This window comes from Engystomops pustulosus, chromosome 11, assembly GCF_040894005.1.
Source record: "Engystomops pustulosus chromosome 11, aEngPut4.maternal, whole genome shotgun sequence".
Lineage (NCBI taxonomy): Eukaryota > Metazoa > Chordata > Amphibia > Anura > Leptodactylidae > Engystomops > Engystomops pustulosus.
Genome location: NC_092421.1, coordinates 64,273,924 through 64,293,277, shown reverse-complemented (window position 1 = coordinate 64,293,277; position 19,354 = coordinate 64,273,924). Strand labels below are relative to the sequence as shown.

Here is a 19,354-nt window from a genome sequence, read left to right as displayed (position 1 = left end):
AGAGGTAATGTCACCACTACCCAATACACATAGGATTCCCAGCACTAGGGGGGGCTCACTACATACAGATTATACAGCCACCACTAGGGGGAGCTCCTCACATACAGATTATACATACACCACTAGGGGGAGCTCACTACATACAGAAACTACAGCCACCACTAGGGGGAGCTCACTATATACAGATTATACAGCCACCACTAGGGGGAGCTCACTACATACAGATTATACAGACACCACTAGTGGGAGCTCACTACATACAGATTTTACAGTCACCACTAGGGGGAGCTCCTCATATAAAGATTATACAGACACCACTAGAGGGAGCTCACTACATACAGATTTTACAGTCACCACTAGGGGGAGCTCCTCATATAAAGATTTTACAGTCACCACTAGGGGGAGCTCACTACATACAGATTATACAGCCACCACTAGAGGGAGCTCACTCCATACAGATTATACAGCCACCAATCGGGTTAGCCACCACTAGAGGGAGCTCCTCACATGCAGATTATACAGCCAGCACTAAGGGGGAGTTTAATACGTACAAATTATGCAGTTGCCACTACGGGAAGCTCGCTACATACAGATTATGCAGTTGCCACTACGGGAAGCTCGCTACATACAGATTATACAGCCACCACTAGGGGGAGCTCACTACATACAGATTATGCAGCCACCACTAGGGGGAGCTCACTACATACAGATTATACAGTCACCACTAGGAGAAGCTCACTACATACAGATTATACAGCCACCACTAGGGGAGCTCACTACATACAGATTATACAGCCACCACTAGGGGGAGCTCGCTACATACAGATTATACAGCCACCACTAGGGGGAGCTCACTACATACAGATTATGCAGCCACCACTAGGGGGAGCTCACTACATACAGATTATACAGTCACCACTAGGAGAAGCTCACTACATACAGATTATACAGCCACCACTAGGGGGAGCTCACTACATACAGATTATACAGCCACCACTAGGGGGAGCTCACTACATACAGATTATACACCACCACTAGGGGGAGCTCACTGTATACATATGTGAACTTACATCACTGGCCAGCTCATTGGCCTTCTTGGCGATCTGGTAGCCTGGAGTAATCAGTGCGGGGAAGCTGCCCTTCCCTCTTTGCTCCTCATAATCTTCTGTGTATTTAATCTAAGGAAACATTTATTCATTCTAAGAAAAATGATAGAGGACGTCCTTGTGATCCTGCAGGGAGTTGGAGGAATAGTAAGTACTCACATCACTGCGATGCTGCCCCCCGGCCTTGGCATGTAAAATATCCTTTGTGTCCACCACACTGGTATACTGGGAGACCCGCTCATCGTGCCCGCGCTTATATTCTACCTGACATGTGGGAGAAGTAAGAGCATGACAAATATTGTATGGTGTGCGGCCTGTGTGTAGTGACCGCACGCGGCCTGTGGTCTGTGTGTGGGACTTACACTGCTGGCCAGCTGGGCCGCTTTCCTGGCTGTCTGGTAGGCCGGGGTGATCATGGCGGGGAAGCTTCCCTTCTTGCTCTTCTCCTCGTACTCCTCTGTATACTGCACCTGCAGCGGACACACGGGGGCACATTTACTAAAGACATTGCACCAGATTTCTGTCAGACTTTGCACGTTCTTTTAGGTGCAAACTGCTTGCACAGGTATTTAAAGGGAACCTACCACCACAAATCTACCTATAAAGGTAGATCGGGTGGTAGGTGGATCAATGGGACGTGAGGTTTAGTAACTTTTATGCTAATTTTCTTATGCGACTACTGGGGCGTGGAGTAGCCGCATCTGAGGTTACACGAGGCGGCTACTGCACGCCCCGGTAGCCTCTTATCTCCTCCTACTCACCATCTTCGGCGCACAGCTGCTCGTAGCTCGTGTAACCTCAGATGCGGCTACTCCACGCCACAGTAGCCGCATAATAAAATTAGCATAAAAATTTGATAAAAGTTACTAAAAAAGTGTGGGGACGTGAGGATTGGCCCTTAAAAGGGCTATCCTCACGTCCCATTGATCTACCTTTATATGTAGATTTGTGGTGGTAGGTTCCCTTTAAGAAGTTTCTGCACCACATTTGTGTCGCACACCTCAGTTTTGTGGCGCGGCTGCACTGTTCTTCATGCAACACAAATTTCTGCACTGAAGGGGGCACTCCGGCGCTCAGTCGGACCGTGCACCAGATTTGCAAGGTCCGACAGGACTGATGAGCCGATGTTAAAGATACACTCTCTCAGAGCAGTGCAGGGGGCACCAGATTCATGAAGAACGAGGCCACAAATCCTAAATCTGGCACCCCCTGCACACTACACAGGACACTGCACATAGTACACATAGTAAATGTGCCCCACAGTCTTCTATATAGTAAGAGCCTTATAGAAAGTCACTCATATGTAGAGACAATGGTTTAAAGGGATTTATGGTGACCCATATTAAGGGATGGGCGCATCTACAAACACAGGGGGACATCAGTCATCATGTTCTGGGGTCTTACATTATCTATGGTCTTCTGCATCTGCTCCACACGCACCATCTCCGGGTCCACATTAGACAACCAGGATTTCCCCTCCTCATATGTTTTCTAGGGGGAAATGTATAGTAAATGTCAGGGCCACCATCTAATACCCCTGACCTCAGTGTGTGCCCTCATTTATACCCTGACCTCAGTGTGTGCACCCATGTAATACCCTGACCTTAGCACATGACCTCTCATAATACCCCTGACCTCAGCATGTGCCCTCATGTAATACCCTGACCTCAGCACACAACCTCCCATTATACCCCTGGTCTTGTTGTGTGCCCTCCTCTAATACTCAGGCCTAGGTGTGTGCCCTGCTCGAATACCCCTGACCTCCATGTGTGCCCTCCTCTAATACCCCTGACCTCCGTGTGTGCCCTGCTCTAATACCCCTGATCTCAGTGTGTGCCCTGCTCTAATACCCCTGACCTCAGCATGTAACCTCATGTAATACCCTGACTTTAGCACATGACCTCCCATTACACCCTGACCTCAGTGTGTGCCCTCCTCCAATATCCCCGACCTCAGTGTGTGCCCCCCTCCAATACCCCCGCCCTCAGTGTGTGTCCTTCTCTAATACCTCTGACCTCAGTGTGTGCACCCATGTAATACCCTGACCTCAGCACATGACCTCCCATTACACCCTGACCTCAGTGTGTGCCCTCCTCCAAAACCCCTGACCCCAGTGTGTACCCCCCTGAAATACCCCTCTGTACCCTCAGTGATTGACCCCCCTCCCCTCCCGTGTTTCAGGTACCTGCTGAATGTCGCGCTCTGAGCCTTTCATGTCCCAGTGGAAGACAGACTTGTAGCGCTCTCCCTCCTCCCGGTACTTGATCTGTGGAAATAATAATATGAGGGATAAGCGGTGCCCTGTGTTGTTTGAATCAGATATTTATACTTCATCAACATTAAAAAGATCTCTGCTTGCTGTCTGTGAATAGGAAACACATTGGGGCTTATTTACTAAGGATCCACACGCGGACTTTCGTTGGACTTTCCAACATTTTGGGTTTTTGCACAGCTGACAGGTATTTAACAGGTGTCTGCGCTGGATTGTGTTGCACGCGCTTGGATTTTGACGCATTGGTGCTGGCTTTCATGCGATTCCATCGGGGGGGAGGGGGGGGGGTTAGTGTGACGGTGTTCAGGGGTCCTGAAGAGAAGGGGCCCCAAGTCACAGAAAACCCTTCCCAGGTGCAGGGAACTCGCTATGCACACAGGACTGGATTATCGCTCTGTGGGAGGGGGGGAGTCTTGGATGCAAAAAATTGGTCATTAAGGGTTCCCAAACTTCCTAGTGGCGGCCCTACTACAAGGCCCCCACTATTAGCAGTCCTGACAATATGACCCCCACCCCCCCATCTCCATCGCTGCCACCATTAACAGTCCTAACAGTATGAGCCCCACATCACCAGGGCAAGGAAGGTCATAGCAGTCAGTAAGAACATGTAGTGCGTCATAAAAGACGCGGGTTACAATTCCGTGTGTTTGGGGGATGTGATTTTACAGGCTCTTTAATAGCATTGGAGCCAGGGGCTTCCTATACTGGGAGCAGGGTCAGGTTCTGTCTCTTCCCGATTCTCCCAGACATGACTAGAACTGAGAAACACAAAGGCGGAGTCTGACATCTATAGCCCTCACAGAATTGGGAAAGTCTAACCCTAGCCCATAAAGTCATTCAACTTTCCTTCAGTCCTTAGTGTCAAGTTTCCAAATTTAAGGGATCTATCAGTAGGGGAGACCCTACAGACTGCAGTCAGTGCTATGTATTGCCCCTGGAGAGGTGTAGTCAGACCTTTGTGTATGTTGTTAGTAGCAGCAGGACTATGATAAATGGATTTAGATTCCAGGATTGTTTCTTCTCCAAGTGCACTGGGAGTGTGTCCTCACACTGCTTTACCCTTGCTCCTTGGTACAGTCTCCATATTCCACAGTCCTGCTGCTACTGACAACATACACAAAGGTCTGATTACACATTTTTCCAGGGACAATACATAACACTGGCTGCAGAGAGCACAGAGCACATCAGTGTGAGGGCACACCCCCAATGCACTTGGGGAAGCTCCGATCCTGGAATCTTAATCCATTTATCACAGTCCTGCTTCTTCTAACAATATGCACAAAGGTCTGATCTCTCCAGAGACAGAGATGCACAGAGCACAGCAGTGTGAGGTGTGATTATACATCTCTATACTCATGAAATCTCCATTGTGGTTTGTCGTGGTGCAGCGTCCTCTAGTGACTACTGTGACCACAGTCCTGGCCGCAAACGAGAAAAGTTGACGGGGAGATGACTGACAGTGACAGGCGCTCAGAACTGCCTTAAAGATATAGGATCCATAAATAACTGATCTCAGGTCTCCGCCAAGTCACCAAAATAGAGCGGAATACCACGGAACATTCCGGAACACAACCCCAGCCGCAGAGAGGAATGGATCCCTGCGCTTTATTATCATGTCAGACTTACACACAGCTGTCACTGCAACACAAGGGTCACAGGAAAAGTCTGGTATGTGGTGAATGGTATAAAGTATGGACTCGGAGCCCAGACAACGGTCGCCCTCCACTGTCAGGATGTTACAGGTTCTTCTGCTTGTGGTAATGCAGTACTATTTTTGGCCACTAGTTGTGCCATGCATAGCACTGTGTAATATCATATGGAGGTCATTCCCCTGCAAGCAGCGATCGTTGGGCAGGTGGAGCTGGAGGAAACAGTGAGCGGCACTCACCATTTTCTAGGTGCTGACCCACCAACCCGGATGGTTGGGAGAATGTCCCGGTTTGTCCACAGGGGGCCACAATATGAGGGAGGACAGGGGGCCAGGGAGCCACAATGTGAAGTGAATGGAATGGAGGACAAGGGCCAGCTTGTTTGAGAGAGGGGCCACAATGTGAAGAGGAGACGGGAGGGAGCAGGAGTAAATAAAGCTAGGGATTCTAAATTTGGCGAGACAAATAAAATTGGGGGAAAAAAGTAAAGAGGATAAAATTAAAAAGGGGGTATTATTGCATATGGAGTATTCTATGGGCCCATAGGGGAGATGGCCACGGGAAAGAAGTCTTGTATTATGTGGTGGCCATTAAGGATGATATTATACTATGTTTTGGGGTGGGGCAATGGGCATGGTTTGGGGGGAAAGGGGAGGGGCTTTTGTCTCTTTTACTCTTGCCCAAAAGTTGGGAGGTAGGTCATGGTGTGGCAAGATGTGGTGTACTCACTGCATCGTTACCAAACACAACTCATGGCCCTCATTTACAATAGTGTGCATGAAGCCCATGGAACACTGCAGAAAGTTTCATCTAGTTCTTGGACTACAAATCCCATTATTCCCTGTACCCCGTGCACTTACCTCACTGAAGTTCTCGGACTGTTTCTTCACATGGATATTGACAGGAGTCTCGTACACACTGGTGAAGGTGTTAATTTTAGGATTATGCCTAAAAACGGGAAGAATAGTTCAAACTAACAAACTTTTTTTGAGGAAGTAGACTTATACAAAGAGCGCCCCTAGTGGGGAAAAGAGGATATTATTGTGTTACTGTTTTCATGCAGATGATCAGAAGCTTAGTATATGAAACACAAAGCTTCGACCTCCTATATTATTCAGATCAGGAATTAACCAGAAAAATTATATTTGTTGCAAGCTTTCAGGGCACACAGGCCCCTTCTTCAGGCATGGATACAAATGTGTGCCCTGAAAGCTTGCACCAAATATAATTTTTCTGGTTAGGCAATAAAGGTCTCATTCCTTAAGCACTTTTGTAGTTTTTACACAAAAGTATTTACATCAGATTTTTGATAGGAGATGCTCTGGAGATTACTATATACTGTATTTACAGCCACCACTAGGGGGAGTTTAGGAGATTACCACATACTGTGCCACCGCCCTGCCCTCTACTGGGGGAGGAGTCATTGTTGGAGCAGGCACTGGGGGCATCTGCCTGGCGCCTACACTACACACTACTAGGTAGGTTTGTAGAGATGTAATGTGTACAGGGTACAGGGGATGATGTAAATTGTATATGTTTGTTTTACCCTATCTATGTCTTATCTGTGTGTATTTCTGTCTGGGTCCTTATGGATTGTATATTGTGACACTAAGTAATGAAGTTTATTATTATATCTATTCTCAGCTCCCATTTTCCACTGCCCTCTATCAATCACATAGCCTGTGGTCTTTCTGCTCGTAGCTGTGGCACAGGTCTAGTGTGATGACATGTCCACTGGGTCAAAGGCCTAAGGCTGGAACTGACCCACCGCTGGCTGACATCATCATTTACTGCCTGTGCTGGAGATGTGAAGACACCACCGAGAGAAGCAGGTAAATATGTTTATTTATTGGCTACTGGGGCATGGGAGCAGCACTGTTACTACCTGGGGGCAGCACTGGCTACTGAGGCATGGGAGCAGAACTGTGATTAATTGGGCAGCAGTGGCTACTTGGATGTGGGGAGAACTGTCTACGGGGGCATGGGGGCAGCACTGTGATTAATTGGGCAGCACTGGCTACTGGAGCATGGGGGCAGCACTGTGACTACTTGGGGCAGCACTGGCTACTGGGGCATGGGGGCAGCACTGGATACTGGGGCATGGGAGCAGCACTGTGACTACCTGGAGGCACCACTGGCTACTGGGGGATGGAGGCAGCACTGGTTACTGGGGCATGGGAGCAGCACTGGGACTACCTGAGGGCAGAGCTGGTTACTCAGGCATGGGAGTAGCACTGTTACTACGTGGGGGCAGCACTGGCTCCTGGGGCATGGGAGCAGAACTGTGACTACATGGGGGAAGCACTGGCTACTGGGGCATGGGGGCAGCACTGTGATTAATTGAGCAGCACTGGCTACTTGGATGTGGGGACAGCTTTGTGATTAATTGGGCAGAACTGTCTACGGGGGCATGGGGGCAGCACTGTGATTAATTGGGCAGCACTGGCTACGGGGGTCATAGGGGCAGCACTGTGACTACTTGGGGCAGCACTGGCTACTGGGGCAGCACTGAGACTAATTGGGGTAGCTATGGCTACTGGGGCATTGTGGCAGCACTGTGACTACTTGGGGTAGCTATGGCTACTGGGGCATTGGGGCAGCACTGTGACTACTTGGGGTAGCACTTGCTACTGGGGTATGAGGGCAACATTGTGACTACCTGGGGACACTGGCTACTGGGGGCCACTCTAGGGGCATAACTTTGATATCTAGGAGAACAGCAGAACCCTATTACATGGGTCATAAAATGGTGGAGGAGATTATCATAAAGTGAGGAACCTAACTTTTTTGTGTTTATAAATCTTAAGAACCAAGTTCTGGTGGGGAAAAGCTGACATATCCTTCATATATAAGATGAAAGAGAAATCCTGCGACCAAAGACATCACATGTTAGTGGCTGGATTTACAGTATGTGCTGGTAATACACATCCGCTCACAATTCTGCTCTCAACACACAACACTGAGCTTGGTTTTGGTTCTGTTTTCATGTACATTTCTGTACATACAGATATGCATACAAGGCCTTCATGATTTAAGGGGTTGTCCGGGATTGTATATTATTGTGCAGCCTCTGCCTGCAGCGGCCCTCTCTGGTTGAGATGTCACTGCTGCACCTCTACAGACCGGGGTGATGGGGCACAGCACTAGACAGGAGCGCCAGAGGGGGTAAGTACAACTGCTTTATTATTTTGACGCCCCCCTCAGCACTGAAATCTCCTTTAATTATGGAGGGCACTGTCATAGGGCCAGTAGTTGGCTTAGGGTTAGTGGGACTAGGTGTAGTTGTCTTAGGGATAGTGGGACTAGGTGTAGTTGGCTTAGGGTTAGTGGGACTAGGTGTAGTTGTCTTAGGGATAGTGGGACTAGGTGTAGTTGTCTTAGGGATAGTGGGACTAGGTGTAGTTGTCTTAGGGATAGTAGGACTAGGTGTAGTTGTCTTAGGGATAGTGGGACTAGGTGTAGTTGGCTTAGGGTTAGTGGGACTAGGTGTAGTTGGCTTAGGGATAGTGGGACTAGGTGTAATTGGCTTAGGGATAGTGGGACTAGGTGTAATTGGCTTAGGGTTAGAGGAACTAGGTGTAGTTGGCTTAGGGATAGTGGGACTAGGTGTAGTTGGCTTAGGGTTAGTGGGACTAGGTGTAGTTGGCTTAGGGTTAGTGGGACTAGGTGTAGTTGGCTTAGGGATAGTGGGACTAGGTGTAGTTGGCTTAGGGATAGTGGGACTAGGTGTAGTTGGCTTAGGGATAGTGGGACTAGGTGTAGTTGGCTTAGGGTTAGTGGGACTAGGTGTAGTTGGCTTAGGGATAGTGGGACTAGGTGTAGTTGTCTTAGGGATAGTGGGACTAGGTGTAGTTGTCTTAGGGTTAGTGGGACTAGGTGTAGTTGTCTTAGGGATAGTGGGACTAGGTGTAGTTGTCTTAGGGATAGTGGGAATAGGTGTAGTTGTCTTAGGGATAGTGGGACTAGGTGTAGTTGTCTTAGGGTTAGTGGGACTAGGTGTAGTTGTCTTAGGGATAGTGGGACTAGGTGTAGTTGTCTTAGGGATAGTGGGAATAGGTGTAGTTGTCTTAGGGATAGTGGGACTAGGTGTAGTTGTCTTAGGGATAGTGGGACTAGGTGTAGTTGTCTTAGGGTTAGTGGGACTAGGTGTAGTTGGCTTAGGGTTAGTGGGACTAGGTGTAGTTGGCTTAGGGTTAGTGGGACTAGGTGCAGTTGGCTTAGGGTTAGTGGGACTAGGTGTAGTTGGCTTAGGGTTAGTGGGACTAGGTGTAGTTGGCTTAGGGTTAGTGGGACTAGGTGCAGTTGGCTTAGGGTTAGTGGGACTAGGTGTAGTTGGCTTAGGGTTAGTGGGACTAGGTGTAGTTGTCTTAGGGATAGTGGGACTAGGTGTAGTTGGCTTAGGGTTAGTGGGACTAGGTGTAGTTGTCTTAGGGATAGTGGGACTAGGTGTAGTTGGCTTAGGGTTAGTGGGACTAGGTGTAGTTGGCTTAGGGTTAGTGGGACTAGGTGTAGTTGGCTTAGGGTTAGTGGGACTAGGTGTAGTTGGCTTAGGGTTAGTGGGACTAGGTGTAGTTGGCTTAGGGTTAGTGGGACTAGGTGTAGTTGGCTTAGGGTTAGTGGGACTAGGTGTAGTTGGCTTACGGTTAGTGGGACTAGGTGTAGTTGGCTTAGGGTTAGTGGGACTAGGTGTAGTTGGCTTAGGGGTAGTGGAAACATTTAGGTTCCCAGTGGTTATGTTCACACGCTGCACTTGAATTACATATGTTTTGTCTTCCAACATTAATAGTGATGACTAACAATAGACACACCACACACATGTATAAACATGTGACAAAGCATTTTGCCCAATGCATTTCTAAACACAATGCAAACGCATCGTGTGAATGCAGCCTGAAGTTTTTGGATCTGATTCCAGCAGTGGATGATTGGAGAGACGACTCCTGGATCCTGCGCTGATCTCTCCAAGTAACCTGCTGGGATATGGGCAGAGGCGTTCGCTGGATGACACCAATAGGGGGCATAAGCACTGAGACTGCCTAGGACAGCATCAATGATAAATACGGCTCTGACTGTATATACATCACCAGTAGGGGGAGCTCTGGAGATTACAGGTATTATTGTTATATGCACTTCCTCCAGTTGCAGGTATATATAATTTACATAATATTCCCCTATACTTACGCCTGGCAGAACGGCTTCTTCTGGTAGCTGACAAAGTTATTGACGGTCAGGATCATCTTACAGACTTCGCAGTGGAAACACGCCTTGTGCCAGGTCTATGAACAACAGATATGATCCATGAGATTTCCAGAGACAGCCCCTCGCCCCGCACAGCGTTATTTAAGGACCTCGCTGCCATATACCCCAATACCCCACCGACCAACCACATACAGGGAACGTCATGTAACAAGATTGCAGATCAATATTCTACTCTATGTATTCTACATCCACAGGTAGAATAGGGGCCAAACACCTCAACCCCCCAGGAACCGGAGAGCAGAACATTGTGTGACTGATCCACAAATAAAATTAGAGAAGCTTAAAGACTTTCTAGGAACTTCTAAGAAACCAAGTCAATACATCAGAGGAAAGATAAGATGGGAACCAAGATAATTCTACAACCAAGGTTATAGCAGCTGTACATATATCATTATATACAGGAGATCCCCGGGTTATACCAGCTGTACATATATCATTATATACAGGAGCTCCTCAGGTTATACCGGCTGTACATATATCATTATATACAGGAGATCCCCAGGTTATACCAGCTGTACATATATCATTATATACAGGAGACCCCCAGGTTATACCAGCTGTACATATATCATTATATACAGGAGACCCCCAGGTTATACCAGCTGTACATATATCATTATATACAGGAGATCCCCAGGTTATACCAGCTGTAAATATATCATTATATACAGCAGATGCCCAGGTTATACCAGCTGTACATATATTATTATATACAGGGGATCCCCAGGTTATACCAGCTGTACATATATCATTACATCCAGGAGATCCCCAGGTTATACCAGCTGTACATATATCATTACATACAGGAGATCCCCAGGTTATACCAGCTGTACATATATCATTATATACAGGAGATCCCCAGGTTATACCAGCTGTACATATATCATTATATACAGGAGATCCCCAGGTTATACCAGCTGTACATATATCATTACATACAGGAGATCCGCAGGTTATACCAGCTGTACATATATCATTACATACAGGAGATCCGCAGGTTATACCAGCTGTACATATATCATTATATACAGGAGATCCCCAGGTTATACCAGCTGTACATATATCATTATATACAGGACATCCCCAGGTTATACCAGCTGTACATCTATCATTATATACAGGAGATCCCCAGGTTATACCAGCTGTATATATATCATTATATACAGGATATCCCCAGGTTATACCAGCTGTACATATATCATTATATACAGGGGATCCCCAGGTTATACCAGCTGTACATATATCATTATATACAGGAGATCCCCAGGTTATACCGGCTGTACATATATCATTATATACAGGAGATCCCCAGGTTATACCAGCTGTACATATATCATTATATACAGGGGATCCCCAGGTTATACCAGCTGTACATATATCAGTATATACAGGGGATCCCCAGGTTATACCGGCTGTACATATATCATTATATACAGGAGATCCCCAGGTTATACCAGCTGTACATATATCACTATATACAGGAGATCCCCAGGTTATACCGGCTGTACATATATCATTATATACAGGAGATCCCCAGGTTATACCAGCTGTACATATATCATTATATACAGGAGATCCCCAGGTTATACCAGCTGTACATATATCACTATATACATGAGACCCCCAGGTTATACCAGCTGTACATATAACACTATATACATGAGACCCCCAGGTTATACCGGCTGTACATATATCATTATATACAGGAGATGCCCAGGTTATACCGGCTGTACATATATCATTATATACAGGAGATCCCCAGGTTATACCAGCTGTACATATATCACTATATACAGGAGATCCCCAGGTTATACCAGCTGTACATATATCATTATATACAGGAGATCCCCAGGTTATACCAGCTGTACATATATCACTATATACAGGAGATCCCCAGGTTATACCAGCTGTACATATATCATTATATACAGGAGATCCCCAGGTTATACCAGCTGTACATATATCACTATATACAGGAGATCCCCAGGTTATACCGGCTGTACATATATCATTATATACAGGAGATCCCCAGGTTATACCAGCTGTACATATATCACTATATACAGGAGATCCCCAGGTTATACCAGCTGTACATATATCATTATATACAGGAGATCCCCAGGTTATACCAGCTGTACATATATCATTATATACAGGAGATCCCCAGGTTATACCAGCTGTACGTATATCATTATATACAGGAAACCCCCAGGTTATACCAGCTGTACATATATCATTATATACAGGAGCTCCCCAGGTTATACCAGCTGTACATATATCATTATATACAGGAGCTCCCCAGGTTATACCAGCTGTACATATATCATTATATACAGGAGACCCCCAGGTTATACCAGCTGTACATATATCACTATATACAGGAGATCCCCAGGTTATACCAGCTGTACATAGATCATTATATACAGGAGATCCCCAGGTTATACCAGCTGTACATATATCATTATATAAAGGAGATGCCCAGGTTATACCAGCTGTACATATATCACTATATACAGGAGATCCCCAGGGTATACCGGCTGTACATATATCATTATATACAGGATATCCCCAGGTTATACCAGCTGTACATATATCATTATATACAGGAGATCCCCAGGTTATACCAGCTGTACATATATCATTATATACAGGAGATCCCCAGGTTATACCAGCTGTACATATATCATTATATACAGGAGATGCCCAGGTTATACCAGCTGTACATATATCATTATATACAGGAGATCCCCAGGTTATATCAGCTGTACATATATCATTATATACAGGAGATCCCCAGGTTATACCAGCTGTACATATATCATTATATACAGGAGATCCCCAGGTTATACCGGCTGTACATATATCATTATATACAGGAGCTCCTCAGGTTATACCGGCTGTACATATATCATTATATACAGGAGATCTCCAGGTTATACCAGCTGTACATATATCATTATATACAGGAGATCCCCAGGTTATACCAGCTGTACATATATCATTATATACAGGGGATCCCCAGGTTATACCAGCTGTACATATATCATTATATCCAGGAGATCCCCAGGTTATACCAGCTGTACATATATCATTATATACAGGAGATCCCCAGGTTATACCAGCTGTACATATATCATTATATACAGGAGATCCCCAGGTTATACCAGCTGTACATATATCATTATATACAGGAGATCCCCAGGTTATACCAGCTGTACATATATCATTATATACAGGAGATCCCCAGGTTATACCGGCTGTACATATATCATTATATACAGGAGCTCCTCAGGTTATACCGGCTGTACATATATCATTATATACAGAAGCTCCTCAGGTTATACCGGCTGTACATATATCACTATATACAGGAGATCTCCAGGTTATACCGGCTGTACATATATCATTATATACAGGAGATCCCCAGGTTATACCAGCTGTACATATATCATTATATACAGGAGATCCCCAGGTTATACCAGCTGTACATATATCATTATATACAGGAGATCCCCAGGTTATAGCAGCTGTACATATATCATTATATACAGGAGATCCCCAGGTTATACCAGCTGTACATATATCATTATATACAGGAGATCCCCAGGTTATACCAGCTGTACATATATCATTATATACAGGGGATCCCCAGGTTATACCAGCTGTACATATATCACTATATACAGGAGATCCCCAGGTTATACCAGCTGTACATAGATCATTATATACAGGAGATCCCCAGGTTATACCAGTTGTACATATATCATTATATACAGGAGATGCCCAGGTTATACCAGCTGTACATATATCACTATATACAGGAGACCCCCAGGTTATACCAGCTGTACATATATCACTATATACAGGAGATCCCCAGGTTATACCAGCTGTACATAGATCATTATATACAGGAGATCCCCAGGTTATACCAGTTGTACATATATCATTATATACAGGAGATCCCCAGGTTATACCAGCTGTACATATATCACTATATACAGGAGATCCCCAGGTTATACCGACTGTACATATATCATTATATACAGGAGATCCCCAGGTTATACCGGCTGTACATATATCATTATATACAGGAGATCCCCAGGTTATACCAGCTGTACATATATCATTATATACAGGAGATCCCCAGGTTATACCGGCTGTACATATATCATTATACACAGGAGATCCCCAGGTTATACCGGCTGTACATATATCATTATATACAGGAGATCCCCAGGTTATACCAGCTGTACATATATCATTATATACAGGAGATCCCCAGGTTATACCAGCTGTACATATATCATTACATACAGGAGATCCCCAGGATATACCGGCTGTACATATATCATTATATACAGGAGATCCCCAGGTTATACCGGCTGTACATATATCATTATATACAGGAGATCCCCAGGTTATACCGGCTGTACATATATCATTATATACAGGAGATCCCCAGGTTATACCAGCTGTACATATATCATTATATACAGGAGATCCCCAGGTTATACCAGCTGTACATATATCATTATATACAGGAGATTCCCACGTTATACCAGCTGTACATATATCATTATATACAGGAGATCCCCAGGTTATACCGGCTGTACATATATCATTATACACAGGAGATCCCCAGGTTATACCGGCTGTACATATATCATTATATACAGGAGATCCCCAGGTTATACCAGCTGTACATATATCATTATATACAGGAGATCCCCAGGTTATACCAGCTGTACATATATCATTATACACAGGAGATCCCCAGGTTATACCGGCTGTACATATATCATTATATACAGGAGATCCCCAGGTTATACCAGCTGTACATATATCATTATATACAGGAGATCCCCAGGTTATACCAGCTGTACATATATCATTATATACAGGAGATCCCCAGGTTATACCGGCTGTACATATATCATTATATACAGGAGATCCCCAGGTTATACCAGCTGTACATATATCATTATATACAGGAGATCCCCAGGTTATACCGGCTGTACATATATCATTATATACAGGAGATCCCCAGGTTATACCAGCTGTACATATATCATTATATACAGGAGATCCCCAGGTTATACCAGCTGTACATATATCATTACATACAGGAGATCCCCAGGATATACCGGCTGTACATATATCATTATATACAGGAGATCTCCAGGTTATACCAGCTGTACATATATCATTATATACAGGATATCCCCAGGTTATACCAGCTGTACATATATCATTATATACAGGAGATCCCCAGGTTATACCAGCTGTACATATATCATTATATACAGGAGATCCCCAGGTTATACCGGCTGTACATATATCATTATATACAGGAGATCCCCAGGTTATACCGGCTGTACATATATCATTATATACAGGAGATCCCCAGGTTATACCAGCTGTACATATATCATTATATACAGGAGATCCCCAGGTTATACCGGCTGTACATATATCATTATATACAGGAGATCCCCAGGTTATACCGGCTGTACATATATCATTATATACAGGAGATCCCCAGGTTATACCAGCTGTACATATATCATTATATACAGGAGATGCCCAGGTTATACTGTATGTAATTACACATGTACACCTTATAAGATTGGATACTTTATGCTGAACTGTGTATCACACATGATAGGATTAGATACTAATATGTTATACATATATTCCGCTGCACTCACCTGATCTATACAGTTGATTTTCTCGGCGGGATACACCCCGTATCCGCAGCGGGCGCAGGGCACCACGTTCATTGTGAGATCCGATATAAAATATATCCAATCAATGTCACAATTTCCAGTTGGAGCGGATTGTAGTATAATTTCTCAGATCCAGGAGGCAACAGCTGATCCCCGCTCATATATACGACCCGCTCTCAGCTCTGACCTTATTGTAGAGTCCGACTGCTATGAGGAGGCGCTATTTATGTCCTCAAGTGACGATGCGGGGGTCTCATTTATAGTGGGAGGACTGAACGACGTATTGGTGACAGCCCGGGCTAAAATGGAGAGTGAAGTCACACAGGAACTTAAAGGAACAAGTGTAATGACTGGACCGGCCTGTAATAACATTATTATAGCTCAGTCAGGGTCAGAAGATGGCAAAAATAATTCTACTCTCACAGGAAGGTGTACAGAGCTCTAATTACACATCCTGTATTATACTCCAGAGCTGCACTCACTATTCTGCTGGTGCAGTCACATGTACATGACATGACTTATCCTGTACGGATCCTGAGTTACATCTTGTATTATACTACAGAGCTGCACTCACTATTCTGCTGCTGGTGCAGTCACTGTGTACATACATGACATTACTGATCCTGTACTGATCCTGAATTACATCCTGTATTATACCCCAGAGCTGCACTCACTATTCTGCTGCTGGTGCAGTCACTGTACATACATGACATTACTTATCCTGTACTGATCCTGAGTTACATCCTGTATTATACTCCAGAGCTGCAATCACTATTCTGCTGCTGGTGCAGTCACTGTACATACATGACATTACTTATCCTGTACTGATCCTGAGTTACATCCTGTATTATACTTCAGAGCTTCACTCACTATTCTGCTGCTGGTGCAGTCACTGTGTACATACATGACATTACTTATCCTGTGCTGATCCTGAGTTACATGCTGTATAATACCCCAGAGCTGCACTCACTATTCTGCTGCTGGTGCAGTCACTGTGTACATACATGACATTACTTATCCTGTACTGATCCTGAGTTACATCCTGTATTATGCTCCAGAGCTGCACTCACTATTCTGCTGCTGGTGCAGTCACTGTGTACATACATGACATTACTTATCCTGTGCTGATCCTGAGTTACATCCTGTATTATACCCCAGAGCTGCATTCACTATTCTGCTGGTGCAGTCACTGTGTACATACATGACATTACTTATCCTGTACTGATCCTGAGTTACATCCTGTATTATACTCCAGAGCTGCACTCACTATTATGCTGCTGGTGCAGTCACTGTGTACATACATGACATTACTTATCCTGTACTGATCCTGAGTTACATCCTGTATTATACTCCAGAGCTACACTGACTATACTACTGCTGGTGCAGTCACTGTACATACATGACATTACTTATCCTGTGCTGATCCTGAGTTACATCCTGTATTATACTCCAGAGCTGCACTCACTATTCTGCTGCTGGTGGAGTCACTGTGTACATACATGACATTACTTATCCTGTACTGATCCTGAGTTACATCCTGTATTATACCCCAGAGCTGCACTCACTATTCTGCTGCTGGTGCAGTCACTGTGTACATACATGACATTACTTATCCTGAGTTACATCCTGTATTATACCCCAGAGCTGCACTCACTATGCTGGTGCAGTCACTGTGTACATACATGACATTACTTATCCTGTACTGATCCTGAGTTACATCCTGTATTATACTGCACTCACTATTCTGCTGCTGGTGCAGTCACTGTGTACATACATGACATTACTTATCCTGTACTGATCCTGAGTTAAATCCTGTATCTCCAGAGCTGCACTCACTATTCTGCTGCTGGTGCAGTCACTGTGTACATACATGACATTACTTATCCTGAGTTACATCCTGTATTATACCCCAGAGCTGCACTCACTATGCTGGTGCAGTCACTGTGTACATACATGACATTACTTATCCTGTACTGATCCTGAGTTACATCCTGTATTATACTGCACTCACTATTCTGCTGCTGGTGCAGTCACTGTGTACATACATGACATTACTTATCCTGTACTGATCCTGAGTTAAATCCTGTATCTCCAGAGCTGCACTCACTATTCTGCTGCTGGTGCAGTCACTGTGTACATACATGACATTACTTATCCTGTACTGATCCTTAAATCCTGTACTTGCTACTCTGCTGGTAGAGATATAATAGTATATAGTGAGGCTCAGAATATATACCATAATATTGTGGTCTGTAATAGCATGTGATATTTTTACATGGTCTGTAGTAATGCAGGAACTAATAACACATCATACATTATATATAATACAGCAGGTAGTGTGTAATGACATGATGAAGATTGTGTCTTTTCTAATAATAATAATAATTCCTTTATTTATATAGGGCACACAGAGTACGCAGCGCTGCACAGAGCTTTTCAGATCAGTCCCTGTCCCTATGGGGCTCACAGTGTAATCAACCCACCATTATGTTTTGTAGTGATGGAGGAAAACGGAGGACCCAGAGGAAACCCAAGCAAACACAAAAAGAACATACAAACTCATTGCAGATGTTGACCCTGGGACTTGAACCCAGGTCCCCAGTGCTGCAACTAATCTGTTCTTCCATGTAATGTAAGTGTTCCATATATTAGATGTTCAGGCCAAGGAATTGATGCTGCTCTAGTATTATATCATTGATGTAACATGGGATATTACATCATTCTATACTAAATATTATACAATTTCTAATAATACAGAAAATATAGGAGTATGGGTCCTGAAAATATATACTGTGGGTGGTATATTACATATATAGGTGGTATATAATTATAGAAGTGCTATACAATATGGCTGTGAGTATGTACTATGTACGTAATAATCTGGGAATCGGTGACTTCGGGGGCCAATGATGTCAGAGGAAGAGAATATCTCAGAGGCCACCCCCCTGGCATGTGCCCCTCCACTATCCAGTGACGCCGATGCCCCACAGCTCATGATATTGTCCTGTGGAGTGACTGGGACATGAGTCACCAGCACTTAGAGGGTTAATCATTCTAGTGTGTCTGGGAGGTCAATTGGAGTCAAATCCGATCAGATCAGAACCTATATGGAAGCCATTACAGCTACCTCTAATATTTCACTCCTTCAGAACCAAATTCTTATATCTGAGGATATGATACAGTGTAATCCAGCCTAGACAATTGCTTCGGAACTCTCTGCAGTCCTGATGATTTGTTACAATGTATCGGTCTGGAGTCCAGGATTTTTCAATTCAGGCCGCGGTCACATGTACCGCTAGACGTCTGTTCATAACGCGACGCTAGCGCACAGGGGGAGGTCCT

General features: G+C 44.7%; 1 protein-coding gene and 1 long non-coding RNA gene across 2 annotated transcripts in view; one reads left to right on the top strand and one right to left on the bottom strand.

Annotated features, from left to right (window-relative positions):
- The window catches only part of NRAP (nebulin related anchoring protein), a 76,853-nt gene extending 60,597 nt beyond the window's left edge, over nucleotides 1–16,256 (bottom strand). The window contains exons 1-8 of the mRNA XM_072129325.1: nucleotides 15,995–16,256; nucleotides 10,209–10,303; nucleotides 5,888–5,975; nucleotides 3,292–3,372; nucleotides 2,511–2,597; nucleotides 1,469–1,576; nucleotides 1,266–1,370; nucleotides 1,071–1,178 (exon numbers count right to left, since the gene is read on the bottom strand). Coding sequence (XP_071985426.1) covers nucleotides 1,071–1,178; nucleotides 1,266–1,370; nucleotides 1,469–1,576; nucleotides 2,511–2,597; nucleotides 3,292–3,372; nucleotides 5,888–5,975; nucleotides 10,209–10,303; nucleotides 15,995–16,066 — 744 coding nt within the window. The 5' untranslated portion in view covers nucleotides 16,067–16,256. The remainder of the gene's footprint in view (nucleotides 1–1,070; nucleotides 1,179–1,265; nucleotides 1,371–1,468; nucleotides 1,577–2,510; nucleotides 2,598–3,291; nucleotides 3,373–5,887; nucleotides 5,976–10,208; nucleotides 10,304–15,994) is intronic.
- LOC140105391 (uncharacterized) lies at nucleotides 6,443–18,649 on the top strand. Its single transcript, XR_011850568.1, has 3 exons — nucleotides 6,443–6,505; nucleotides 6,672–6,859; nucleotides 18,511–18,649. It is a non-coding gene; the product is annotated as an uncharacterized lncRNA (long non-coding RNA).
- Nucleotides 18,650–19,354: the final 705 nt, after the last annotated feature.